This window comes from Mandrillus leucophaeus, unplaced genomic scaffold, assembly GCF_000951045.1.
Source record: "Mandrillus leucophaeus isolate KB7577 unplaced genomic scaffold, Mleu.le_1.0 Scaffold15, whole genome shotgun sequence".
Classification (NCBI taxonomy): domain Eukaryota; kingdom Metazoa; phylum Chordata; class Mammalia; order Primates; family Cercopithecidae; genus Mandrillus; species Mandrillus leucophaeus.
In genome coordinates, this window is record NW_012101476.1 from 2,705,872 (window position 1) to 2,733,505 (window position 27,634).

The window sequence follows — 27,634 nt, forward strand, 5'->3', positions numbered from 1 at the left end:
TTCATCCTTGGGCACAGGGACCAGGCATTCCCCCAGTGGTGGTATCTTGAGTCCAGGCAGTGGCGTCACATCAGCAGGGCTGCTGGGGGTGCCTGCGGGGGCGAGAGCCTTCTCTGCGACAGCAGGAGCCCATCTCCCCTAGAATGAGATGAGTCACAGTCCCGTCGGTGCGGCTGCCACTTCTGCTTCTGCAGCAGGTATGTGTGGAGGCAAGCTAGTCCTGAGACCGCCCCACACGCTGTGCCTGTCTCTTCCCCAGTGCACGGGCAGCATGCCAGCAGGGCCTCGCGTGTATGCACGGACGTGTCCTCCATACGCCTGTGTGCATCTTTGCTCTGGGGCAGCAAACCTTCCAGACAGGCAGTGGGATGCCCAGTTTGGGAACGTTGGTTAGCTTTGCTTCTCACCAAGTTTGGGGCAGAGGGGACGAAACAGGAAGGAGCTGGTTTCCGCCCACAAGGCTCACCCACGGAGCTGCAGGGCAGTTGGGAGCTTGTTCATGGGCCTGTGTAGTGTCCTGGGCTGAGGTGGTAAGGCAGCGGTTGCCCACTCCCTGGCCTCAGGCAGGGCCCTGCCGGCCCCTGGGGGTTCCCACAAGGGTTCACTTCCTGAGCCTGGCCAGGCATGTTCTCAAAGGACAGCAACCTGGGTCTGAAGGCCATCAGCCTGGAGGGTTGGTGGGGACTTGTGGGGCACAAGTTCTGGGGAGAGAAGCCACTCAGGCTTGGGTTTTGTTCAGTTGCGGGGGACCCTCTGGTCATCCAGCACACCTAGGACATGGGCCTTGAGAGCAGGAGGTGCCCAGGGGATCTCCTCTTCGTTTTGCACAAGCATAACCTGTAGATCCTCCCTGTGAGATTCTGGTGTGCCAGTTCTGGAACCAGGTGGTGCTCCGGGTCCCCAGTGACCTTCCTGGGAGACAGAGGCTGTTCCAGCCCAGCCTCCCTGAGGAGCAGGTTCACTGCTGCTTTCCTGTGTTTCTCTGCCCTGCTCACTCCCTCTGGGCTCCCAGTCTCCAATCCGCCACCTGGAGAGCAGAGTCTGTCACCGTCTGTCACCTTTGGCATCTGGATCTCCAATGAGCCACCACTCCTTATCGTGCCTGGCCAACTGAGCGCCTCTACTCCAAATGCGAGTCCTGCAGTTTCCTCAGAAATCACGAGCAGCGCTCAGTTGGGCAGCCCTCTGACTGCATTCTCCTCTTTGAGCCACATCAGACTTAGGCTGCCAAACCTGTGTTCAAGCTTATTTGACCAAGATCCACGATAAATACACATACGACACCTTGATCCAAGGTGCACATGTATTTGTGTATAAAACCAAGACAGAAGCTCAAGGACTAATATTCATCTTTATTGTGTGCTCACACTCAGTCACTTTCTAGTTGATTCTTTTTTCTCCCCTGTTGGTTGGATGTCATCTCCTGCTTAGATTCCGTGACCCACAGTTGGAAAACACAGAGTAGAGTGGAGGTATCATCTGATGCCCATTTTACAGATGAGGAGATTGAGTGCAGAAACTTGCACCAGGGTCCTAAGCCCAAAAGTCTATGCCATCACAGAGCTGTTCTGGAGGCAGACAGACAGTAATCAAATAAATATATAATTAGGACATTAGTGGTGGAGTGCCATGACAGAAAGTCCAGTACCAGGGTGAGGGGGCAGGCAGTGTCGGGTAGGAGTTGCTCTTTTATACCAGGAGGGCAGGGGAGGCCCCTCCAGCGATCTCAGACAGGAAGAAAGCGAGGGGCTGGCCAGGCTGAGAGATCTAGGGGAGAAGATATCCAGGCAGGGGAGGGGCAAGTATGAGCAGACAGTGGCGTGGTCCTGCCCTCCAGGCTGGTCACCTCTGCAGGAGCCCGTCTGACTTGACCAGCATTGCCAAGAGCTCAGCTGGGCAAGGCGCAGAGCACGAGACTTGGCTGCCCTGATCTCTACTGCCTGTAAGTCATGCAGCCCCCTGCCTCCCTCTGGGAAGTCCTCACGTCTGGGCTAGGCTCCTTGCATCCGCAGAGGTGCCTCCCCAACACCTCCATCCCCAGTTGCCCTGGCTGCTAGGGTTGGACTGGCCCCTCAGCTAGGGTACAAGTCTCCCAGGTGTGACTGAGAACCTTTGCCATCTGCTGTCACCTGTGACTAAGACAGACACAAGCCACATTGCCCATCCCTTCTCCGAATTTCCTTCCCCTAACACACACACACACACACACATACACCCCCTGTGTGCCCTGGGTAGAGGCAGTGTCACAGCTATGGGCACTTTGCTTTTCTGCTCCTCCTGGTTCCACGTCTAGAATTTTGTGACTTGGTGAGAGGGTGGTGCCAGAGAGCCAGTGCTGGCTCTCGTGGGAGAGGCAGCTTCATCCCCAGACTCCTGGGGGCTGACACCCTGGCAGGTCTTCACGTCCTGCCCTTCGCTGGGATCTGCTGACCTCACTCTTGTGCACCCAAGTGGTTGGTAGGAAGCATCACTGGACACTCACTGTAGGCCTGAGCACAAGAGGTAGGGCTGAAGGCTAACTCCTTGCTTCTGATGTCTGAGAGCTCCTTGGGGAGATGTCCACAAATGTGGGTACTGCTGGACCTGGTGAGGGGAGCAGGGGAAATACGGTCCTGGTTGGTAAAGAGGAGGCAGTGTTTAGGGGAAGGGGCAGCTCCACAAGAGGACAGAGCCAAAGCGGGGTGAGGGAATGGTGGGGTCTGCCAGAGGAGTAAGTCATTCTTAAGTGTGAGTTTGGACTCTGCCTTATAAACGCCAGAGGCCACCAAAGGTCTTTAATTGTGCCGGGCATCTTAGGTGTTTGAGGGAGATTAGCTCGGGAGGGATGTACACGAGAGATCAGGGAGCGGGCAGGAGAGGGTGTGCAGCAGGTAGGCCTGTACCCATGTTGCTGGGGGTTGGGAAGGAAGGGTGCTGGTAGAAAGCCTGCATTCCCATGACCCAGGCAGCCAGGCTGCTGTGAAGGGCTGGGAGGCAGAGGGAAGGGCTGACACCCTCAGACTCGGACCCTTCCAGCCTGCACTGAGAGGGACTGAGCAGTTCCAAGGGTAAGGTGGTTTTGGAGAGCCCAGGCTCTTCCTAAAGGGCCACATGGAGTCAGAGCCCCGGTGAAGGAGGAGCTCAGATTGGGCCTCAGGTCACACCACTTCATCGGTTGCATGACCTGTGGACTCAGGGCTACGGGGAGACCCACAGCCATGGAAGTAGCTCTCTGCAGTGATCCGGGGAACGGTGGCCACTTCTGAACAGCCTGTCACCATGCAGGGCATATTGTTGTGCACTGGGCACTGAGACGGGCCTGGGGGTCCAGTACTGACTCAGATGGGGGTTACCTAACACTGGCTGGGAGCTGCGGTCACTTGCTGGGGTGATGGGCATGGCCTGTCTTGAGTCTGTGCCTGCCAGGCCCTGAGGATCTCCCTCTGTCTCCCTCTGCAGTGATGGGTCGTTCCCCTATGACTCTGTCCCTTGGCAGCAGAACACCAACCAGCCTCCCGGCTCCCTCTCCGTGGTCACCACGGTTTGGGGAGTGACCAACACATCCCAGAGCCAGGTAAGAGCCTATACTGCCCTCAGCCACAGCTCCTTCTAGGTGGGAGTGTCCCTTGACCCCTGGAGCCATACCAACCCTCTTCGCCCTCCCAGGCCCTGCCCTGCTGGGAAGACCGGCTTCCAGGGCACACCCAGCTGTGGACACGTCTCCACCCCTGGCAGGCTCTGTACCCACCTCAGGAGGGCAGCCTCTATGGACTGTCCCCATCCTAAGGCCTTTCTGGGGCAATGGCATTCATCATACGGACAGCAAGGGGTTCTTCCCTAGCCCATTTGCTCTGGTAAACAGGAGAACTTCTGTGTTATTGGCCTCAGGGCTCCAAGGTCTGAGGTCTCTGACCCTGAATGTGTGGCCTGAGTTAGATTTCATCAAAATATTGTGCCTTGGACTTCTGACAACTCCCTACCCCCCATTGCCCTAGTCAAACCCGCCTCCCTCTCATTCCTTCCTTTCTTCCACTCCTCCTCTGCCCAGTCAGGGGGTCTCCCACCTGTCTGACCTCTGCTAGACTTAGCTGTGGCTACATGGAAGGCTCAGGGCTGCTTGTCACCCTGGAGGGAGCCACTGGGCTGACCTGTTGTTGTTGCCTGCTGCTGCTGCCCTCCAGAGCTAGCAGAATGGATTCCTCTTGGCCCTCACAGAGCAGCAGCCAGGGACCTCGGGGCCCCTGTGTGACGAGACACTGGCATCCAGGCTCGTTTGTGGGGCAGTAGGCTGCATGGCCAGGGCTCTCCCCACTGGCCTCTGGCGCAGGAGCAGTCTCTCCTCCCTTCACGGGGCTGCCCAGCCCCTGGGGACCACTTGAGCTGGCTTTGTGGGGCTTGGTCATGCCCTCAGCTTGTTCCATCACAAGGCTGACCTTCTCATCCCCCGTGCCACCTGCCGCCCAGGGCCACTGTTATCACCAGTACACTCGGAGTAGTTCATCCACCCTCCATTTTTCTCCTCCTCCCTGTTGTCCTGCCTCCACTTTGTTCTTTCTCCCTTTCCCCTCTTCATTTATCCCCCTTCCTCTCCACGCTACCTGGGGTAGCACCTTAGGTGACAACCACTTTCTCTGCCCACAGGTCCTTGGGAACCCTATGGCCAATGCCAACAACCCCATGAATCCAGGCGGCAACCCCATGGCGTCGGGCATGACCACCAGCAACCCCGGCCTCAACTCCCCGCAGTTTGCGGGGCAGCAGCAGCAGTTCTCAGCCAAGGCTGGCCCCGCTCAGCCCTACATCCAGCAGAGCATGTATGGCCGGCCCAACTACCCTGGCAGTGGGGGCTTTGGGGCCAGGTGAGCAGGGTTGACTTGTGGCAGAAGCCATGGACCCTGCCCCTCTCCCTCGTTTCAACGAGGAGGGTCCCACTTAAATCCCAGCTCCACGCTTTCTGCCCTGAGAAGTTATCCTCTGTTGTCCCAAGAGTTGAAGGGGCTCAGTCATCCCTGGCTCACAGGGCTGGCCCACAGATAAAGCGCTGCAGCAGCTGGGCTATGTTCTGACAGTCATCAGGCTTGTGGAAATAGAAAGGTGACATTCTTATTCATCAAAACCTCAAAACGACCCTTCTCTGAATTGTGTCTTTAATAAATAGGAAGGTATTGAGAAAATCTGGATTGGGAAAGTTGAAGAGCAGGTATAGATGGGGTCCAGTTGCCCAAAGACAGTGAAACGGTCTGCTCTGCCTTGCTGATTGGTGAAAGCAGAATTATGCAGACTGCGAGTCCCTTGGCTCAGGAGAAAGGGGCAAGGACTCGCAGGATTTGGAGCTCTGGGGAAGGGTGTGAGGCGAGCAGAGGCGCCCATTCTCCTCTTTCCGCCCCGCCCTGCCTAATACCCCCACCTTGGCCTCAACCCTTGCCAGCCCTGGCTGGGTTTCTGACCTGGGGTTGGCACAGTAGTATGACCTGGTGGTTAAGCACAGGGATGAGAAACACCTGTAGCCGCAGCCACAGCTCTGCCATCAATGCTGGAGGGCCTTGGGCAAGTTGCTCAGGTTCTCTGAGACTCAGTGTCCTTCAGAAGATGGGCTCACTGGGGCCCGACAGCATGCAGTGAGGGTGCAGGCACTCCTGAGGGCTCCAGGAGCACAGCAGTGTGGTCATTGCCAAGTGGCACAAATGAATGGCTGCCAATCCCAAGAGGCCCTCTAGGTTCTGGGTACAGCTCCATCCTCTCCCTCCCAGCCCACAGCTTGCTCTTGGTTCCCCTCAGATGCAGGCAGTACCTAAGTCTTCCACCCTTCTCTCCCTGCAGTTACCCTGGGGGTCCTAACGCCCCCGCAGGCATGGGCATCCCTCCGCACACCAGGCCGCCTGCTGACTTCACTCAGCCCGCGGCAGCCGCTGCAGCAGCGGCAGTGGCAGCAGCAGCAGCCACAGCCACGGCCACAGCCACGGCCACTGTGGCAGCCCTGCAGGAGACACAGAACAAGGATATAAACCAGTATGGACCGGTAAGGGTTCCCACTAATCTCGCCCAGCCAGCCAAGCAGACAGCCCTGGGAAAGCAGAGTTGGAGTGTCAGTGCTTATGGGGCCATGTGTGCTGGGGGAGCTGACTGCATTAGGGTGGATTTGGGCTTCCATGGAAGCATGCGGAGGTCTGTGTTTAGAATGGGGTGTGTCCGTGTGCTTGGGTGTGGTGGGGTATCTGGGTGCTGGTGTTTGTGTGTTGGTGGCTCGTGCACTACTGCATATGGAGAAAAGGTTCCACATTGCTCTCTGGGCCCCCTACTCACCAAAGAGTGGGCTCGATGTCTAAAAACAGTCCTGTGACCGATCTGTCTCCTGGATTGCCTCTGAGACCAGTGCCCTCCTAGTCACCCTATCCATGGGTCTGCGCAGGCCCCAGTGCTGCTCCCTGACCTTCCGAAGGGTGGGTTGGGGGATGAGGAGAGGAGGAGCCCCCATAGGAATGCAGAACAGGAGGCGAGGAGGTGGAGACTGCATGGCAGTGGGGGCAGAAGTGGAAGCTGGGCTGAGGCCGACTTTGTGGATGGAGGGTGTGCCTTCATTGGCCCAGGGCCAAGGGCAGGGCCAGGGCTTCCAGGAAAGGGGCTGCAGTCTCACTCGGGCTCCTGCCTCCACCCTCATCTACCTCCACCCTCCCATGCCCCTCCCTGTCCCTGCACCCTTTCCTGATTTTCTGCCTGCCTCCCTCCCTGGAAATGCTGCCTGTGCATTGGAGTGACCGCCCCACCCCACCCCACCCTATCCCCTAACACCCCAGAGCTGCATCTCTCCTGTGCGGCTGCAGAGGGCAGCAGTGAGCCTGGGTGGATCCTGCTCCCCTGGGGCCTGGTTGGTCACCGGTCACTGCCGCACAGGACGGTCGGTGCCCCCTCCCCACCCCTCCACCTCCCCAACCCTTCCCTCCCTGCACTTTCAATGCATGTGGCATTTTATTCTTTTTTTTTTTTTCTTCTCCCGTTGAAGGTCTGTTCCTCTTTCCAGATGGGTCCCACCCAGGCGTATAACAGCCAATTCATGAACCAGCCCGGGCCACGGGGGCCTGCCTCCATGGGGGGCAGCATGAATCCCGCGAGCATGGCGGCTGGCATGACGCCCTCGGGGATGAGCGGCCCTCCCATGGGCATGAACCAGCCCCGGCCACCCGGCATCAGCCCCTTTGGCACGCACGGGCAGCGGATGCCCCAGCAGACCTACCCGGGCCCCCGGCCCCAGTCCCTTCCTATTCAGAACATAAAGAGGCCATACCCTGGAGAGGTGAGTGCAGCAGTGGGAGGCCGGGAAGTGGGAGCTGGGACACCTGGGCTTGAAGATGTGGGCCGTGGGTATGGCCTTGGAAGGGGTGTGTCTTGGACTCGAGCACACTCAGACAAAGAGGCAGGGGCTTAGCGGTCAGGTGCTTCTGCGTTTGAGACCTGATTCTACTGTTTCCCAACTGGCAGACCTCAAGCCAGTCACCCTGCCTTCTAGGGCTGCTTGAGGGACTTGAGGAGATATCCGTGAAGTGCTTGGCCCTAGGCTGGCCTATGCCACCGCTCAGCAAGCAGCAGTTCCTCTTACTGTAGTGACTCTTGTCTTGGCTCAGCCACTAACTGGGTGACCTGGGTTTAGTTCCTCCTGCCCACATGGAGACTTCCCCAACTCCTCTCCAAGAAAGAGAGCTGAGACAAAATGCTTCCAGTCTATAAGGGCTGACCCGTCGGGGAAGTGGCTGGAAGGCAGGCAGCTCTTTCCAGTCTGTAAGGGCTGACCCGTCAGGGAAGTGACTGGAAGGCAGGCAGCTGTTTCCGGTCTATAAGGACTGACCCGTCGGGGAAGTGGCTGGAAGGCAGGCAGCTGTTTCCAGTCTATAAGGACTGACCCATCAGGGAAGCGACTGGAAGGCAGGCAGCGTGTTTCTTAGCTCTTGTTTCCATCCACACTTGGTCACTGTATAGGAAGTGGCACTGCCTCTTGGGCTGCACAGCCAGCTCAGCCAAGGTGTTGGGGAAGATTTAGGGAAGTAAAATCCATACCTCCTGCCCTCTGGGAAGTGAGATTTTAGCAGGAAAGAAAAGTTTTGAGCGGAGACTCAAAATGGGAATGAAGCGTAGCAGACTGCACAGAACTCAATGTGAGTCAGAGAAGGCAGGCTTCCTGGAGAGGGTGTCACAAGTGAACCCTCAGAAAACGATGCTGGCCAGAGAAAGACCATTGGCTCCTGGGTCCTGAGTTTGGGGGAGCCTCAAGCTATTGGCACCTCTCCTGGCACACAGCCCCCATGCGGTTTCTAGGCCTTTTCTCAGTCACCCTGTGCCCAAAATCCCAGTGTCCCACTGGCTGTGCTGGGGATGCATCTGTTAGCCGACAGCAAAGCAGGCAATCTCGGACAAGGCTTCAGCGGAATTCCTGGTCATTGGTGTCAGCCCTGCACCTGCACCAGTGTCATGCTCATGGCTTTTGCCTGCCTAAAGAGAGCACACCAAAGGCTCTCCGTGTTTTTACTAAATTAATCATCCTTTTCATAGAATGCTGCTGCTACCCAGCTCCAGCACTGGGTGGTCACAGCCTGTGTGGCCCGATCCTGTCTGGGAAGACTGGCCTGCCTTCCCCTTGCCATGGCTTGCTCACACAGTATTTGAATTGTTGGAACCTTAGGACAGGGGTTGGGTCATCTGGTCCCACAGAGGACTCTCTTCTCTAGCTTGGTGGGCAGGTAGGCAGCAGGTAGGCACCAGCTACGTCTTCCGCACCTCCTGTGGTCAGTGCCTTACTGTCCCCCAGAGCAGCCACCGTGTTACAACAACATGAGTTGCAGATTCTTCCACACTGACACTCTCTGACATTTATCCCCAAGTCCATCATTCATTTGTTGAGTAAGCATTGTGGGCATTTTGTTAGGCACTGGGGCACAGCCACCAGCAGGACCTCTAGGCAAGAGAGCCACTCAGATGGGGAAGAAGAAACCACTGACTCACAGGATGTCATGTGGCCCTGAGGGTCACCTGATTTTCCAGACAGGGAAGGTGGCTAGAGGGTGGTGCTCTCTCTTCTCTAAATTGCCTCTCCTGGGAGAAGTTGTCTTGTTCCTTCACCAACCTGGCTCTCCCACCTCCTGCACAGGTGACAGGTTGTCGATGGTCCAGAACTGAACACTAGGTGTGTGTTCTGCTCCAAGGGGAGTACGAGGACAATGCCACCCAGGTTCATCCTCAGAATGCAGGGGCACAGGGGGTTCCTTTCTGGAAGTTCATCCTATTGACTGTGTTCTGTCACATTGGGGTACCCATTGGGGATCACAGCCCTAACCCAGGCGCCAGGAGAGACGCAAAGGTCAGGGGAGTTAGAATCAGGCCCCTCATAATGGTGTGAGCAAGAGGCTCTGAAAGTGTCCCTGGAGTTCAGGGGGCGCATGTGCTGCAGGAAGAACGGCCTCAAGGGAAGGTGGCCTGTGAGCTGGACAGGCAGAACAAAATGCCCCTGGATGTCAGGACGAGAACGGGCTCAAGCATCATCTGGTTTTGTGGGTGGGAAACAGCAGGAGCAAATGAGAAGAGGTGGGCCCCGTCCCGGTATTCAGGTGACCTGGCTATGTGACATTGGCAACATTGAACGTGTTTCCCCTCTCCTTTCTCTCCCACCACAGCCCAACTATGGAAACCAGCAATATGGACCAAACAGCCAGTTCCCCACCCAGCCAGGCCAGTACCCAACCCCCAACCCCCCGAGGCCACTCACCTCCCCCAACTACCCGGGACAGAGGATGCCCAGCCAGCCGAGCTCCGGGCAGTACCCGCCCCCAACGGTCAACATGGGGCAGTATTACAAGGTCAGTCCCAGCCTCGCCACCGCCCACGGGGCCCCTTCCCTACTAACCACCTCAGACCCCTAACTCCACCGGGATCACTCTGACCCTGCGCGTGTTAGCCCCAAGGACAGCAAGGCGTGGGTGATTTCTGAACGTCCCCATGTGTTCAGGGCGAAGTTCGGTGGCCAGAATGTCAGAGTGGCTTTTCTCAGTTCCTATTCTCACTGGTCTTGGATGATGGGTTTTTTTTTTTTTTCTCCTTTTCTTATTCATGGCACTCACAAAATAATAAAGGAAATATATTTTATTTTAAAAAAAAAAGCACACGCCCTGTATGTATTCACATTTCATTCTAAACTTTGTCTCTCTATGTGCAGGTGGGCACTAACATGTTATAAAATTGTTATTACAGCTGTACCTTTGAATCTGTACCTTTGACTTAACACGAAATAATAAGAATGATACTGCTGCCAGAGCCCCTGGGGTTTTTACTTTTAGTGGCTGCCTAATATTCTGCTGAGATCACCATATCATATTTTATTATTCCCTCTGTTAGGTATTGGGGTTGCTTCTGATGTTTCACTTTAGAAATAATACTGTGGTGAGGATCTTTAGGCATATAGCCTTTCCTTTCCTTAGGATTATTATAAAATATGTTCTTGGGAGTAAAGAAGACACTTTACTGTTTTACATTTATTTGCCAAAAATCATGCTAATTTATTATGGCCATCCACTGAACAGGTTTACCATTTTGCTCCAACTTCAGCATATTAGGTGTTGCTCTTTTTGTAACTTCTGCTAAATTAATAGCTAGGGACAGAGAGAGGCAAAATGCTGTCGCCGAGGTGTAGCTGTCCCGCCCCGCTCCCTCCGCAGCCCAGCAGTGGATGGGCCCCTGTAGCATCCCTGTGCTCCTGGCAGATTTTACTGTCCGGAGGGGAGAGCGGGCTTCTGATGGCTTTTCTGCCCCCCACTCAGCGTTGTTTATCTTGTTTCAACAGCCAGAGCAGTTTAATGGACAAAACAACACGTTCTCGGGAAGCAGCTACAGTAACTACAGCCAAGGGAACGTCAACAGGGTATGTTCCGATTTAATTTACAAATTCTAAGCCACAGGCAGTTGTTACCTCTAAAGGCTCTCACTGTTCCTGCTCCAGCCTCTCTGGACATTCAGAGGGGCCCATGGGTGCGGGTGCACTCCCTGGTCCCCTGTGCTGGGGACAGAGATGCTCAGGACTGAGAATCCACAGCTCCAGGTGGGGTGGGCCCCAGGGTAAAGTGTCAGCCTGGCTGGTCTTGAAAACAAGAAGAAGGAGAGGGGCTCCTGGGGAACCTGGGCCCCAGATTCTGCAGGCCCCGACTCCATCTGGGGACCCTGATGGGTGGGCATAGAGGGTGTGGCCTTGAGTCGTGATGTTTGAAGCCCACCTGGTCGGGTGACAGGAGGCCTGGGCTTTATTCCTGCTGTCCTGTCCTCCGAGGTTGTTCTGAGCAAGCCCCCGACCCTGAGCCTCTGTGTCCCCATTTGTCACATGGATGGGTAAGGGTCTCCACATGCACCTGACACAGGAGCTCAGTGGTGAGACCCAGATGAAGGGTGGGGAGGCCCTTCCCAAGGCTGTCTTCTGAGCGGGACAGAGATCTGTGAGAGAGAAGGGTTTCCGTGGTGGAGGCTCTCCTCCCAAGGGGCATGGCCCCGGGCCCCTGGGGTGAGTGCAGTGTATGTACATAGCCATGGCCCCTTCTGTCTCCAGGATCCCATAACCTATGTGTGTCTTCTCTTTCTCTCCAGCCTCCCAGGCCGGTTCCTGTGGCAAATTACCCCCACTCGCCTGTTCCAGGGAACCCCACACCCCCCATGACCCCTGGGAGTAGCATCCCTCCATACCTGTCCCCCAGCCAAGACGTCAAACCACCCTTCCCGCCTGACATCAAGCCAAATATGAGCGCTCTGCCGCCACCCCCAGGTGAGGGCCCTACCTCCCTCTGTTGGGCAGCTCCATTTGGGCCCCCCAGTGGGCTGGGAGCAGGGGGCTTAGTAGTCAGGCTGCCTGGGGATTGGGCATGCAGTAAGGACAGACTTGAGAGCAGGTGAGATACCCAGGGGCACATTGAAGGAGGGGTGGGCTGCCCACAGACAGCCCATCTCACTGCTGCCTGGGTGCCTGGAGGCTGGGAGGAAAATCTGTACCCAGCCACGGAAGGAGGCAGGGAGGCGGGTGGAAGAAGAGATGATGAGTAGCTGGGGTGGGGCCGTGTAGAATCGAAGCCATGACTCACTGGTATGCCCTTGGCCTGGCTATGTCTCTGGCCCTGTTTACACACCCCTGCCTTCCTCTGAGCGTGCAGCCCAGGGTGAGCAAGTCCCACCCACAGCCCAGGAACCCATGGCAGCTGGGGCTTGTGGCTCACCCACCTCCTCTCCTCGCCCCAGCCAACCACAATGACGAGCTGCGGCTCACATTCCCCGTGCGGGATGGCGTGGTTCTGGAGCCCTTCCGCCTGGAGCACAACCTGGCTGTCAGCAACCATGTGTTCCACCTGCGGCCCACGGTCCACCAGACGCTGATGTGGAGGTACGTGTCAGGGCAGGGGCGCCAGCCCAGGCGGGATGAAGGAGGTCCCCCGGGATGGCTTCCTTGGGCCCGAGTGTGGCCCTGGGCAGGTGGTGGCAGCATCTTCTGTCACCTTCACGTGTTCGGCATCATTGACTGGGCCCTGTCCTGCGGTTGTCATGGGAAGTCTGCAGGGGCACCGGGAGATGAGCAGTCAAGGTATCATGGCCTAAGGGCAGGGAGCAGCTGTCACTCACCCCAGAGGAAAAGGTGGCTGGCTCAGACCTAGGCTGGGAAGCTGTGTATCCCATCTGAGACCGTGAGCTGACAAGAGGGAATGAAGTCAAGAATTCGAGTGTGACTCAGGTGACCAGAGCCAGGAATGCAGAGATGATGCTGGTGCAGGGGCCAGGCCTGGGTCAGGCAGGCCCCGCCAATTGCAAGGGGCTGACCATTGGGCAGGGCTGCTGCTCAGACACTTCGGCACGTGCTGGAACGCAAGGTCCGGAGGTTCCCTGCTGAGCCAGGCCCATGCTCAGCACCTTCCACATGTGACCTACTTTGATCTTGGAAATGGGCAACACTTTCCCTTTTGACAGAGGAGGAAGCTGAGGCCAGAGAAGTGAATTGGCTTGTGTGAGTTCTCACAGCTAGCCAAGGGCAGAGCTGGGACTTGGGCCCAGGTCTCCAGGATGCCAGAACCAACCCTAGGGGTCTCCACCCTTCAGTCCTTCATCCTCAGGCAAGACTCACACTGTCTCACTGTGCTTGTGACTCAGACCCCCTCGATTGCCCAGTGAGCATCTCCAGGGCAAGAGCTGGGTCTGTGCCTGGCATGTGCACACACACCCCTGCTGTTTTCTTGACCAGGCTGAGCAGGCTGGGCGAGGTGGCCACAGATAGCTGGTGTGGGCGTTCAGAACACAGGAGCTGCAACACTCAGGCAGGAGGGCAGAGGCTCCTGGCACGGGACAAACCACTGTGCTGCCTCCCTGCACCCTGCTCACCCACACTTCTTACCTGGGAGCGTCCTGGCCTGGGAGACCTCCTCCTCCTGGCTTGGTTGTCACGCATACGTGGTCACTGCTGGTTCCTGACACTCCTCAGTGCTGCGTCCTGGGGGGCCTCCTTGGGGAGTGCTCAGAACCAGAAATGGCCGTGACCTGAGAGGACAGTTCCCAGCAGGTCTGGAGACGGGCTTGGCTGGCCTCACAGCAGGTCTTGTCAAATGAGTGCCTGTTCTTTTGCCCCTCTGTCTCTGACCTAGGGAGCCAAGAGTTGACCCCTACAGGGAGGACAGTCCAGGGAGATGGGAGCTAGAGCAGCTGTGGGGTATGGCGGGAATGATTGGTGTGCGGGGATCTTGGGGGCAGTCTGGTTGTAGAGGGAGTATCCAGAATGGGAGAGGAGAACTCAGGCTAGGGGAACCGTTGGGGTCAGGGATGGGGTCCTAAGGGTCTCGGAGGTTGTGGTGCGTTCAGAGGTGTGTGGCCTGGCTCGGGGTCACAGAGGCCGTGGACAGCCCCCTGGCAGAGCTGCCCTGAGCACCCCCGTACCCCACCTAGGTCTGACCTGGAGCTGCAGTTCAAGTGCTACCACCACGAGGACCGGCAGATGAACACCAACTGGCCCGCCTCGGTGCAGGTCAGCGTGAACGCCACGCCCCTCACCATTGAGCGCGGCGACAACAAGACCTCCCACAAGCCCCTGCATCTGAAGCACGTGTGCCAGCCGGGTCGCAACACCATCCAGATCACTGTCACGGCTTGCTGCTGCGTGAGTGTGGCGGGCTGGGGGCAGCAGTGGCACGGGCAGTCCCTGTTGCACGGTGTGGGAGTGCGGGACACCCTGCCCCCCTCTGGTCCTCAGCCTTGTCCTTGGGTCACCAGCCCCTGTGCCCACAGCCACCAGAGATATAGTGTGCCCTTACCTGCTCCCCACCTAGGGCCTGTGCAATAACCTTCAAACCGCTGGGCCTTCAAAGCCACTATGCCCTGGCTTCAGATGTGGCCTCTTCCCCCGGACACTAGGCCTCCATCTGTTCTCCACGCATGCCTCCAATTCACCCCTCCTGGCCCCTCCTCCCTGCCCTTCATTCATTGGTCCGGTTCTGTGTTCCTTGAAGCCATGTCCTGCTTGCCTCATTCACCAGTAGTTGTCATTGTCAGCACCTTTCTCCCCAGACCCAGCTCCCCCAAACCTGGAGTTAACGCGTTCCCTTCTTTCCCAACCCTCTTGTCTTAGAGTCATGTATGGGGGTCCTTCCAACCCGTGACTTGTTACCTAGGGCCAGCTGTCAGCCCCCCTCATGTGCCCTGAAGCTCAGGGCCCAACACACAGGGCTTGCTCCGGCCCCAGTGGAAGTAAATGTGTGCCCCACTCCACTGGCCTCTCTGTAGGGGCATGGAGAAGGAAGCACTCTGATCCTGCCCTTGTGAGCTTACGGGCACAGAGCCCACACAGAGACAGGGGTCACAGACCTGGGCAGCACATCCCATTCCGACTGGGGAGTGTGATGTACTGGGTGAGGCTGCACAACTGTCAGAGTAAGGCAACTGATGGGTGGACGTTTGGGGTGTGCGTTCTGGAAGGCTTCCTGGAAGGGCGAAGCGAGGGATGAGCACCCTGGCCGGAAGGGCTGAGGACACATGATGGGAAGGCAGTGGTAGGGGAGGTTAGGAAGTGAAGTGGAACCCAGGCCTAAAGCCATGTGTCCTATAACCTTATCCAGAGAGTATTTCAGTGTCAGAGTCCACCTTGTCGATCTGCAGCAGAGGCGGCCTTTCCAGAGTGGTGTTCAGGCTCACAAGTCCCAGGACACATGCTGGGGGAGTGTCTCCTAGGCCGGCTGTGGGATCTTGGGAGCAGTCTAGGGCTGCTGAGGCTGCAGGCAAGGCGGGGCATGATGACAGTGTGCAGAAACCGAGTGTCTGCTCTCTCCCCGCAGTCACACCTCTTCGTGCTGCAGCTGGTGCACCGGCCCTCCGTCCGCTCTGTGCTGCAAGGACTCCTCAAGAAGCGCCTCCTGCCCGCAGAGCACTGTATCACAAAAAGTGAGTCAGGGTGGGGACAAGGAGTGAGGGCCAGACCCCAGCCCCGCCTGAGTTTGGGACTAAGAAGCAGTCACCATTCACCTGGGACTGACGTTTGCCTCCATGCATGTCGCCACCAGGCCTGGAGTGTCCCTGAGCATGCCCCATCCTGAGGCTCCTGCCCTCCTCCTCGGGCTGTTGTCATGACCAGACAAGCTGGGGGCCATAAGTGCTGGTGGGAGTTCTGGGACCTGCCCTGTGTGGAAGAGCTGGTAGTCCAGCTTGGGAGTCAGAACAAGCATACCTGCAACAGCAGCACATGAGGCAGATTAAAACAAAATGTCAGGAAGCAGGCTTCCTGGAGGAGGTGAAGACCTGGGCCAGGCCTTTAAAAGATGAGAGGATTTACAGAAAAGGGGATCCTCATCAGGTGGAAGACACGGAGGGTGGATTCCAGATTGGCCTCTCTACCTCAACAGCTCATGCTTTTTTTTTTTTTTTTTTGAGATGGAATCTTGCTCTGTTGACCAGGCTGGAGTGCAGTGGTGCGATCTCGGCTCACTGCAAGCTCCACCTCCCGGGCTCACGCCGTTCTCCTGCCTCAGCCTCCCGAGTAGTTGGGACTACAGGCACCCGCCACCACGCCCGGCTAATTTTTTTGTATTTTTGTAGAGACGGGGTTTCACCATGTTAGCCAGGATGGTCTCGATCTCCTGACCTCGCGATCCACCCGCCTCGGCCTCCCAAAGTGCTGGAATTACAGACATGAGCCACCACATCTGGCCAGCTCATGCTTAAACTCAGGAGAGGACTGGGCACAGTAGCTCATGCCTATAATTCTGGCACTTTGGGAGGCCGAGGCGGGAGTCTGGGAATTCAAGACTAGCCTGGCCACATAGTGAGAGCCTGTCTCCACAGAAAAATGAAAAATTAGCCAAGAGTGGTGGCTTGTGCCTGTAGTCCCAGCTGCTCAAAAGGCTGAGGTGGGAGAATTGTTTGAGCTGGGGAGGTCGAGGCTGCAGTGAGCCATGATCACGCCACTGCACTCCAATGTGGGTGACACAGCAAGACACTGCCACAAAAAAAAAAAAGTTGGGATGGAAGGACTTGGCTTGGAGTCCCATTTAAAGGAGACCCCGGGTGTGAACTCAGAGGCCCTGCGCAGGAGGTACAGGGCCACTCTCCACGTTGCTGCCCTGAGCCCTGGGATTCCAGCAGGCAGCTGTTCATTTCCATTTCCACATGTGCAGAGTGAAGTGCAGGAGTGCCTGAGGGGGCTTTTCACTGACCCAGTAAATCAGAGAAGTGCCAGACCGACTTTCCATGAGCTTTGCAGACATCCCCCTTCCTAGCGAAGGCAGGGCCTGCTTTGCAGAGATAGAGGAACTGCCGCAGCCACCTCCTCAGGCACACACACACCACACGCGTCCCACATGGAGACAGCAGCCTGGGCACCCAGCCCTATGACTGACACACTGTGGGCCCTCTCAGTGTTTGATGTGGGCTGGGAGGAGGACCAGGACGTGCCCCAGCTGCACGAGGAAATGGGGAGCATGTGCAGACCCCCCACCTCTGTAGGACGGCCTTGCCATCCTCACCTGTCTGTGCCTCCTGCCCCGCAGTCAAGCGGAATTTCAGCAGCGTGGCTGCCTCCTCGGGCAACACGACCCTCAACGGGGAGGATGGGGTGGAGCAGACAGCCATCAAGGTGTCTCTGAAGTGCCCCATCACATTCCGGCGCATCCAGCTGCCTGCTCGAGGACACGATTGCAAGCATGTCCAGGTGAGCGTCCCCAGAAAGCACAGCTCTGGCAAGCCACCTAGATTCTGGCTGGGATGGTGAGGGGTAGGCAGAGGGGCAACAGGGCTTGTCCAAACACTGTCCGGAAGGATGTCTTGGAGATCAGCAGCTGACATCACTCATTGATTTCAGCCATCATTTATCTTTGAGCATCTTTTCCATGTGCTTAAGGCCAAAGGGGCTACAGAAATGGTTTTGGACAGCCCCTGCCCTGGCAGATGGCAGATGCCAGTTGGAAGTCCCACACACATGGCAGGGCTGATTGGGGGCCCAAGAGCAGGGACACCACTGTCCAATTCATGCCTCTGTGCAGGGCCTTGCATCAAGCCAGTGTTCAGGAAGTGGCCCTGGTGTGAGTGACAGTCCCAGTCTGAGCAGGCAGTGACAGAGCAATGAGTAAACGTGGGCAGCCCAGCCTGGAAGAAGAACAAGGAGCCGTCCTCTGGAACCTGGGTGTGGTGGGCATGCAGAAGGGGCCCAGGGCTGTCACCTACAGCTGGTCCTGAGGGTGCAGTGGGACAGGAGCTTCCTCTCCTCCCTCCAAAAGAATGTTGTGGGCAAGAGGATGGTCTGGTCACCTTAGCTGTGTGATACAGATCGATGAACTTGATCAGACTTGTCTTCCGTGCCTGGACTGGGCTGAAGGGGCTACCCCTGGCCTCATTGAAAGGGGCTGTTACAGGGCAAAAAACAGTGAGAGTCAGCTGGGGTGGGGACCAGGAAGGCTTCTCAGAAGATGTAGGCACAGGGTCGTTTGGAGTATGGGAGGTGTGGTGTGAGGGATGCTGGGGTGGAGGCATAAGGACTCTGCGTGGTAGAAAGGTGGCATTGCTTTCACTCCACCCAGCCCCAACCCTGGGTTTCTCCCACAGCCTATCTTTCTTTCTGGTGGGGAAGTTATTCCAAGGGTCCTTTAGGCACATTGAGGCAGTTTCTGACAGTCCTGGTCTCACCCGTTTCTGTCTGTCTGTCTGTCTGCCTGCAGTGCTTTGACCTGGAGTCGTACCTGCAGCTGAATTGTGAAAGAGGGACCTGGAGGTGTCCTGTGTGCAAGTGAGTGATGCCCACCCTAGTGGGGGCTTCCCCCATCCCCCAACCACAGAGGGGAGGGGCCGGCTACCTCCCACCTCCACCTGCCCTAAATGCAAACCAGAACCCAAACATGGCAGAGGGGCTTAGGTTATGGGGGCTCCAGGTGGTCCCTGGGTGTCACGCGGTCAGAGTCCCCCTCTCTTGTGCCTCCAGTAGTAACCAGCAGCAGGGGTGGGACCGCACTGACACTGAGGTGGATGGGCTGTGCCCCCACCTCCTTGGGTCCTAGAGCAGAGGCCAAGCTCCCTGTCTCCTTTTCCAGTAAAACCGCTCTGCTGGAGGGCCTGGAGGTGGATCAGTACATGTGGGGAATCCTGAATGCCATCCAACAGTAAGTGGGGCCCCAGCGAGGGGCAGGGGGTGAGAGGGGACAAGGCCTGGAATAGAGCAAGGTGTGCACGTGGATAGCCCTGACACAGCCCTCCCCTCCCAGGCCAGCAGACCGTGACCCACATCCCCCACCTCTCTGTCGCTTACCCTCAGGGGCCTCTGGATCTGGGGACAAATTAACTTCCCAGAAAGGATGAAAGCCAGCCAGAGTAGGAGGCTGACAGTGCCCCGCCCTGACCCTCCACCTGCTGCTCCCCAAGCGGGAGGCCTTGAGACCAGCTGCCCTGTGCCCAGCCACTTGCTTTTCTAGCCTCAGTCTCCCCGTATGTCAAAGAAATATGGAGAAATCCCTGCCAGGCTTCTGCCTTGTCTACAGTGTGGTCAGAGTTGGGGCAGGTGCCTCAACAAGGTCACCTTAGGGTCTATCTGAGCTGGAGGTGCTTTTATGCCCAAAGCCAGGCACCCCAGAGCCTCAGCTCTGCCACCCTTCCTCCCCCAGCTCCGAGTTTGAAGAGGTCACCATCGATCCCACGTGCAGCTGGCGGCCAGTGCCCATCAAGTCGGACTTACACATCAAGGACGACCCTGACGGCATCCCCTCCAAGCGGTTCAAGACCATGAGTCCCAGCCAGATGATCATGCCCAACGTCATGGAGATGATCGCAGCCCTGGGCCCCGGCCCGTCCCCCTACCCCCTCCCGCCTCCCCCGGGGGGCACCAACTCCAACGACTACAGCAGCCAAGGTGGGTGATGCTAGGCAGGGAAGAAGGGAGAAGGAGGGCAGCCCCAAGTCCCTACAGGGGCACAGAATTTCTGTGCTGATGGTGGCAGGGGCCAGGGATGTGGTTGAAGAGAGAGAAGTAACACGCCCCCCAGTAAACAATCCCTAGTTTGCTAGACTTAAGGGTACATGGGCCTAGCCCAGGGGCTTCAGAGCCTGCCCTGGTGGGAGATAACGACTGCTGCCTCTTCCCAGCCAATCTCCTCTGGGTCTGCTGACAGCACACACTCACCTGAGTTCTTGGCCTTACCCCCTGCCCTCCCATATATTTTCCGTGATATCTGCATTTTCCCTGCAACTCTCCTGCCCTCCTAGGGACAGAGTCCAGGTTCCTGGAGCCTTAGCCTTTAGCCACCAAGGTCACACACTGGCTCTTATACTCCCAGCTGCCCAGACCAAGTTTTACCCCTACCGCCACTGATTCCTGGAAAGTACTCGCCACTGGGTGGCAGCTCCCGCTGGGATCCCTGATCTTAGGTCCCCATGAGAGGCCCAGAGAAGTTAGGCCACCTAGCCAGACTCCCACAGTGTGCCAAGGGTCAAGCCTCCCCACCTGCTGATCCTCTGACCCTTGCCATCGTCACATGGTGGAGGGCACAGTGACCAGGGAGGCGGGACAGCTGGCTTCTGCGCGCGTCATCCTGAGTCTGTTGCAGCTTTCTTTGTGGGCTTGGCAGAACCTGCACCCACTCTGGGCCTGGGTCTTGCTGGGTATGAAAAGTGCCCACATTGGGGAGTAGCTCAGTGGGTCTGCTATGGGCTCAGGCTGTGTCCCCCACTCCCCACAGGAGCCTGGCCCTCCCCCTTTCTCCCACTCTGCCCCCTCCTCCATAACTGTAAGGGCAGCACATCCCCTGGGGTACCACAGACCACGGGACAGGGCTGCGTGGCTACTCCATCCTACAGCCCGGAAGCCTCAGGCTGCTGTGGCCAACTGCAGCCTCGCAAGAGGAAAAGGACTTGGCTTGTATTTTTGCACACACTCTGTTCTCTGGGGTGGCCACTATCCCTCTGGGTGACCCTCTCCCCTCCCCATCTCATCCCTTCCTAGGCAACAACTACCAAGGCCATGGCAACTTTGACTTCCCCCACGGGAACCCTGGAGGGACATCCATGAATGACTTCATGCACGGGCCCCCCCAACTCTCCCATCCCCCGGACATGCCCAACAACATGGCCGCCCTCGAGAAACCCCTCAGCCACCCCATGCAGGAAACTGTGAGTACCTCCTCCTCACCCCACCCCATTCCCCAGCCTTTGGGGTTGATGCCTTGGGATCTGGATATCCTGTTCCCTCCCAGGCAAGGCAGAGGATGAAGATTTGGATGTGTGGGCTCAGAAGGGAATAGGAGGGGTCTGACTAGATCTAGGAGGCTAGATCGTGGCCTGTCAGCGTCCTTGGACTTGGCTGTTTTACCTATGACTTCGGATTCTCTGGAGATGGGAGGAGCTTCAGGCTCTTCCCCAAACACTCACGCCTCCACGCATACACACACACATGTGCATGCACTTGCCAGTACCCAGCACACGCCATCAGCCCTCTCCCTCTCCCACTTGCACACTCTTACACTCACCTAACACAGTTCCAGCCACCTCGACTTTTGTCCCCTTATTCCCCAAGGATCTGAATTCAGGGTATTACCACCTCCAACAAAAGAAATGCTAGGAAGTCTCATTATCTGAAGAGCATTCACTTCTCGTTCTGTTTCACACTTACTGACATATGCCCTGTGTGGCTGAGGATGCCCCTGGTGGGGTAAGGTATCCTGTGCTGTCCACAGGCCCTCCCTGCCTGTGGCCCCAGTGGCAGTGGCAGGAGGCCCTCCTGTCCCCTGCAGTCCTCATCCAGTGAGTTCCACGTGGTTCCACTCAGTTTAACAACAGGTGTAAGCAGGACAGACAGGCCTTGTACTAATGGAGCAAAACTCCCGGCAGTGCATGGGTGCAGGAAGAACAGTTGGGGTTTGGAGAAACTGAAGCCTCCAGAGGCTGAAGTAGTGTGTCTGAGGTCTCAGTCATTCTGGGCTCTCATCTTAGGGAGGAGGGGCCATCACTGAGCTTTTTGTGGGTCCTGGGCCACATAAGCCAGGGAGAGGGCCTGGGGTCCCGCCAATGTCTGGCAGTGGGCTTGGGTGGCCTGCACAGGAAGGAGCCTCTGGATTATACTGTCTTCCACACACCTGCCATGGAATTGCCTCAGGACTCTAGGTGAGGGAGCAGCAGCTCTCCCTCAGGACCCCAGGAGTCCAAGTGGGAAACAGATGCTTTGTGGAGCCTTGGCCAAGTTTTTGAAAGTTACTCTGTACCCCATGGGGCTTGTGATTTCTGGGGGCTTCTTTCCTGGTGCCCCTTCCTGGGTCCTGAGGGCATCCCACACCCAGAGGACATCAAAATCACACCCCACCCCACACACACACACACACACATCCTGCGCCCTCCAGTTCCTACCACTGGAATATGGAGTGGGAATGCTGTCTATTTCCCCTTGACAACCGAGCTTTCTCCTGCCTTCTGTGAGCCCCGCTGCCTGCATCTGTGTGGCGGGATCTGAGCCTGTGAGTTGACCTCGGAGCCCCTTAAGATGCTCTCTAGATGGTCCTGTCCTCCATTTCTGAGCTCTCACTAGAGGGCAAGCAGACCTGGAAGTGCAGATGCGCCAGGCCGCTGGGGCAGGGCAGTCACAGGTAAACTCCTACCACGCCTGCCCACGTGGAGGCAGCCACACCCCCAGCTGAGCCCAAGGCTGGGAGGCACTGCCATGCCCGCAGGGACTGGCCAGAGCGCTCCAACCAGATACTGCTGCCCCCACAGACTGCCCATACTTGGTGTCAGGTTGACAGGTGTGTCAGCAGTGCTCCAACAGCACCTGCACCTCCAGGCCAGAGACGTTCCAGCCAGATACGGAGCTGAGGGGCACAGCTGCCTCTGAAGATCCAGGGACTGTCTCTCTTGAGCTGGGCTGCACAGCTGGAGTGTGGAGCCCTCCCTGCTCTCCCAGGGTGGGCACTGAGGGCGTCTACAGGAGTGGGAGCCCCAAGCTGGCCTCTCACTGACCATGGATGGTGGCCCATTCCTCCAGCCTCTTGTATGTGTCTTATAAACGGGTCTCCCAAGGTCTCCAGCATCACAGTTGCGAGGTCATCGCATTCTTGGGGCTTGGACTGAAAGGGCACTGTGCTCCCTAAGGCCACATTGGGTTGAGGCCCTGTACCCTGAGAAGGGGCCACCTGAACCGTGGGCAGAGACCGGCCCGTAGCAAGGCCTGGGAAGCAGTTTTAGGAGAAATAGGAAGAGGAAGTTGGAATTGGGCGAAGACTGAGGATGGTGTGGCCGCGAATTCTAAATGCACACGGGGAGAACATGCCCCAGGATGGGGCAGGGTGAGGGGATGAAAAGACCAAGGAAGCATGTGCCAGGCTGCTGTTCCAGTGGAGCACCTGGAGCATCTGTGAGCCACCTTCACTGGCAGAGTGAAAATGGGGCTGGGGGCTGTCAGGGATGCTTGCAGTGGGATCAGGGCTTGGTCTGCAGGATTCCCCAGCCTTTCACTTTGAAGGAGGGTCTGCTTGGGACAGCAGCAGGCTAGCAGGGGAATGTTCACATCTCACCCACCCACCCACAGACAGCCCAGTTTTCAGTGCACATGCCCACGGGAGAGTGTGAGTCCTCTAGTTCATCTGTTAGAGAGGCACCGCCAGCCTCACCCTCAGCAAGACACCCACCATTGGTGAACCGTCGCTCAGTCCCGTTGTCCTTGGAGTGCCAGAGGTGCCTGCCTCCCTCACAACCCTGTGTTTTTGAGGGCTGGTGCCGACCAAGTAGGATGTCTAGGAAAAGGGTCTGGCAGGGTGTGAAGATGCCCCTGGCTGGCCAGGTGCCCACCCAGCCCTGCTCCTCTGACAGCCAGATTCCACCCAGGCTGCAGGGCTTGTGCCAAGACCCCAGCTGCTGCACACTTCGGGCTGGCAGAAGGTGCCTTCGTGCCCAGCATCACCCCTGCCCAGGGCCCACTTGGGAGGTGCAGACCCAGTCCTGAGCCGCACGCCCGCCCGATGCTGTCTGTCTGTGTCTGCTCTCTGCTGCCCAGCTTGGGGTCTGCACCATGCTGCGGCAGCCGCCCTCCCGCCTCCTGCTCCCTGGAACATGCCCATTCTGCTTCTCCATCCTGCCCTCGCTGTTGTTCGTTGTCTGGGCGGGGAGGCGGAGGGGCCTGGGGGAGCCCAGGCCCAGCTCCCCGTGTCTGTGCTTGTGTCGAAGCCCTCCCCACCTCCTGGGGCCCCACGTGGCCTTGGAGGTCCCCGCCGTCCCCCTGCAGCCTCCCCGATGGGCGGTTTTGGGGGAGAAATTTTTCTGTTTCTCTGCCCAGAAACAACGTTCAGCCTCGTACTGGGTGGCCACGTTTCGGGGGTTGTGACTTCCCTGGTTGTGTTGGGTTTCATTTTCTCCAGGCATCGTCGCCGTGCCTCCTCACCTCACCTCTCTTCTCTCCCGCTCTCTCCTCCTCCACAGATGCCACACGCTGGCAGCTCTGACCAGCCCCACCCCTCCATACAACAAGGTTTGCACGTACCACACCCCAGCAGCCAGTCAGGGCCTCCATTACATCACAGTGGGGCTCCTCCTCCTCCTCCTTCCCAGCCTCCCCGGCAGCCGCCACAGGCCGCTCCCAGCAGCCATCCACACAGCGACCTGACCTTTAACCCCTCCTCAGCCTTAGAGGGTCAGGCCGGAGCGCAGGGAGCATCCGACATGCCGGAGCCTTCGCTGGATGTAAGTTGGGGTCGCCACTCGCCTTGGCCTGGGGCTAGGCCTGGCGCCGGGACCTGCCCGAGAGAAGGGGTGGGTGTGAGGGCTCAAGGCCCCGAGGGGAGGAGGTGGGTGGGCGGCGGGAGGGCTTCAGCCAGACCTGGCTCCAGACCAGGAAGCCCCATGACGGGGAAGTGTTACCACTGAGGGTCCCCACCCTGCTGGCTCCTGTCCCCCTAGTCCCTTTGGCCATAGCCCTGAACCCCAGCCCTGACCCACCTTCTGACCCAAGCCCTGCGGGGTCCCTCGCGCAGCACAGGAGGGTCCCTGCCCTCCCCCAGTGGTGAGCTTGCGGTTTCTGTGTCTGCCTCTCTGGCCTGGGCAGGGAGGGCTGGAGGGAGAGGCCGTCTGTCTGCCTCACTGGTGTGTGTCTGTCTCCAGTTTTCTTGTCCGCGTGTTGTCCATGCCCTGCTTCCGCTTGCTCCATCGCTCACTCCGAGAGACCCCCATGTGGGTGACAGAAGGTGGGGGCAGAGGGGGCCACCTTGGGTCACAGCCAGGGGTGGCAGGCCAGCATGGGCAGCAGAGGGCCAGGGATCCTACCCTGAAGTCTGGAAGATGGTGGGGGTCACCCTGGATGATGGGGCTGGGCTGCTAGATGTGACTGGCGGGATGGGACCGAGCACCGGCCCCTCCCATGCCCACCACGGAGCTGGTGCCAGACTCCGGGAGGAGGCCTGTCGTCAGTCACTCCTGTTCTTCACCCCCAGCCCTGCTCTGTCAGTCTCTGCTCCAGCAGCATCAGAGGGCTCTGTGCTAGCTAGGACTCACTCACTGCGCAGCCATCTCAGGTCCTCGCCCAGTGTCCCCCTCAGCCAGGCCAGTGGGGCTGCCTTTAGATGCATGAGGCTTCCCATGTGACAGACTCCAAGGATATCTCAGTAGAGGGTAGGGACAGTCTGCAGCCCCTCTGGGGCCACAGGGAAGGATGGCTGCCAGCCAGCCACAGGCTCACCAAGGAGCGGCGAGCCCTTGAGAGAGGGATGGTGGGTAGGGGGTTGCGGGAACCACTCACCTTCCCGCCTTCCCACCAGCCCACATCCTTGTGCTTACACATGAAGCATGTGATTTCAGCTGGGAGGCCCAAGTGACCCACCATGGGGCCTTCCCAGCTTAGGGCTGAAGTCCATGCCTGAAAAGGGTCAGCCCTGCTCAGGCCTCAGCTGGTGGACTGCGGGTCCCGCTCCCCAGGCTTGAAATGAGCACGGGGGTGCCCCACACTCGGTGCAGTGGCTGGTGTGTGTGTGGGGATGCCTGGCAGGCCCAGGCCCAAGGCTGTTCTCTTCCGTTTTTTTTGGCTAGGGTCCTGAGAGGCAAGTGGAGGGGGACGGGCCAGGGCGCCCCTGCATTCCTCACCCGGGGCCTGCCTCTCGGGCACACCTCATCTGAACTTCGTCACTCCTTCTTTTCCAGCTCCTTCCCGAACTCACAAATCCTGACGAGCTCCTGTCTTACCTGGACCCCCCCGACCTGCCGAGCAATAGTAACGATGACCTCCTGTCTCTGTTTGAGAACAACTGAAGGCCACCCAGTCGGGGCCATCCCTCCACACTCTGCCTCCCACCCCACCTGCCCTACACACTTTTCCACCTGGGAGCCTGTGCCCTCAGACCGCCCCACACCAGAGCCACAGGCTGTGGGGCGGGAAACCCTCCCCTGCTGCAGCCCTCTCAGAACAGAGGGGTAGGGAGGGTGCGCCGGGAAGGCTGTGTGGGTCTGGAGTCCCCGTCCCGCCTGTACGCCCTGGGCTTGGGCCCATGTCCAGCGCAGGCCTGAAGACCACCCTCCCGAGAGGAACCAGCCCGGTAAGAGGGCGCACGCCGATGTGGCTTCCCGGTTCCTCCGCGTGTGCCGATTCCAGATGACCTTCCAGTGTCCCCAAGGTTCTTCCATCTTTTAGACTGTAACCCTGCCTCCCTGCTTCCTGGTACAGACCCTCCCTTAAGTGACTTTGGAGCCTGAGAAGGCCCCCGGGCCCCAGCACGGGCCCCGAGCCTTGGAGGAGCACTGGCAGTTGGTGGCAGTGAGACTAGCCCGCCCACCACCACCCACCACAGAAAAGCACAAACCTCTGGGAAAGACTACGTCTCTCGGGGGCCACTGGTCATCGGTTTGACCCCTGACCTTTAAGCCAAGATACCCCATAAACACACTCTCTCAGAAAGCAGAGAAAAAGGACAAGATTCTGTGTTTGAGAGGGAGTCTGCCATTCCTGCTTGGGGACTGGTGGGAAAGAGGGCCAGGACATCTCTGAGGCTCCACCTCCAAGCTCAGACAGGACCCAGCCTTGGGGGACAGAGAGAGCAGGTGTGCGCCCAACCAAAGTGATTGTGCCCTTGGTTGGGGGGCGGGGGCATATAACCTGTCAGAATCAAACAGGAGCGGCAACTTCTAACTTTGCTCCAAGCCACTCTCTTTTTAAACAGCAACGATTTAAAGCTATGAAGTCACCTGGAGAAAAGGAACGTTGCGCTTGGACAGCAAGCAAACCATTTCTGTGTGTTCTGTTTTTCTCCTAGTCCCTCTCCTGCCACCTCTCCAAGACTTCCGTGGGACGCCCACTTCCCCCTGTGTCCTAGTTCTTTGTCCAATCAGATGGCAAGGGCAGTGTGTGGAAAGGCTGGGGAGGTGCAGAAACCGGAGCCCAGGGCAATGGTGTCTGTCCAGCCCCTCCCTCTGTCCTTGTGCTCCAAGCTACCCCCGGCTGCAGCCCAGGCCATGGCCATGTGCACTAGTATGTACCTGCATGCATGGGGGGGAGAAGGGGGGCGTGTTTCTGGGCCTGCCCCAGACACTGCCCTTGGCTGCCAGCCTCCCCTGCCTGCACTCCTCCACCATCACAATCTCACCCCACACTCCTGCTCACTCAAGCAAAAGCAGCCTCTGGCCTTCCCTCCACCGCTTTGCTCCATCTGGCTTACCACTCTCCAGGGCCTCCTGGGGAGCTTGTCCTGTGTTCGCTTTGTTTCAGGGGTCCCATCTGTAAATTCTTTGCACCCTTCCCGGCCGCTGCCTGGGGCCCTTTCTGCTCTCCCGTCCACTGTGGGTGGTCCCCAGCACTCCTCTGTGGGTTTTACCGGAAAGGTGGCCCCAGCTGTTGACTTCCAGTCACTGTCCCAGACGGCACAAGGTTTTCTGTAGGAAAGCTGCCATTGCCCCAGCCCCTTTTTTTCCTTTGTCCCGTTGTCGTCGAGGTTTTTTCAAATAGTGTGTTGTTCAGTATGCAAATCAATTATTTTAAGAATCGCTTTTGTAAATATCTTTGTGAATATTTTAGTATCGTCTTTGATAATATTCAACATTTTCATGACCTGGTTATAGCCTTTGCTGGTGTTTTTAAAATATCTGGACTCAATGACAAAGACCGAGTCTTCTTTTTTTTAAAACAAAAACAATAAAAGCAACCAGGGCTATTTGTACAGTTGAAGGGGCGAAC

At 57.9% G+C, this 27,634-nt stretch overlaps 1 protein-coding gene across 1 annotated transcript in view; it reads left to right on the forward strand.

Annotated features, from left to right (window-relative positions):
• The window catches only part of ZMIZ1 (zinc finger, MIZ-type containing 1), a 193,652-nt gene extending 166,482 nt beyond the window's left edge, over positions 1-27,170 (forward strand). Inside the window, exons 8-24 of the mRNA XM_011974887.1 lie at positions 3,439-3,553; positions 4,621-4,838; positions 5,800-5,998; positions 6,998-7,270; positions 9,639-9,821; positions 10,802-10,879; positions 11,593-11,767; positions 12,235-12,376; positions 13,921-14,131; positions 15,303-15,408; positions 17,010-17,170; positions 18,174-18,241; positions 18,543-18,611; positions 19,110-19,354; positions 20,444-20,610; positions 23,902-24,162; positions 25,612-27,170. Coding sequence (XP_011830277.1) covers positions 3,439-3,553; positions 4,621-4,838; positions 5,800-5,998; positions 6,998-7,270; positions 9,639-9,821; positions 10,802-10,879; positions 11,593-11,767; positions 12,235-12,376; positions 13,921-14,131; positions 15,303-15,408; positions 17,010-17,170; positions 18,174-18,241; positions 18,543-18,611; positions 19,110-19,354; positions 20,444-20,610; positions 23,902-24,162; positions 25,612-25,719 — 2,779 coding nt within the window. The 3' untranslated portion in view covers positions 25,720-27,170. The remainder of the gene's footprint in view (positions 1-3,438; positions 3,554-4,620; positions 4,839-5,799; positions 5,999-6,997; positions 7,271-9,638; positions 9,822-10,801; positions 10,880-11,592; positions 11,768-12,234; positions 12,377-13,920; positions 14,132-15,302; positions 15,409-17,009; positions 17,171-18,173; positions 18,242-18,542; positions 18,612-19,109; positions 19,355-20,443; positions 20,611-23,901; positions 24,163-25,611) is intronic.
• Positions 27,171-27,634: the final 464 nt, after the last annotated feature.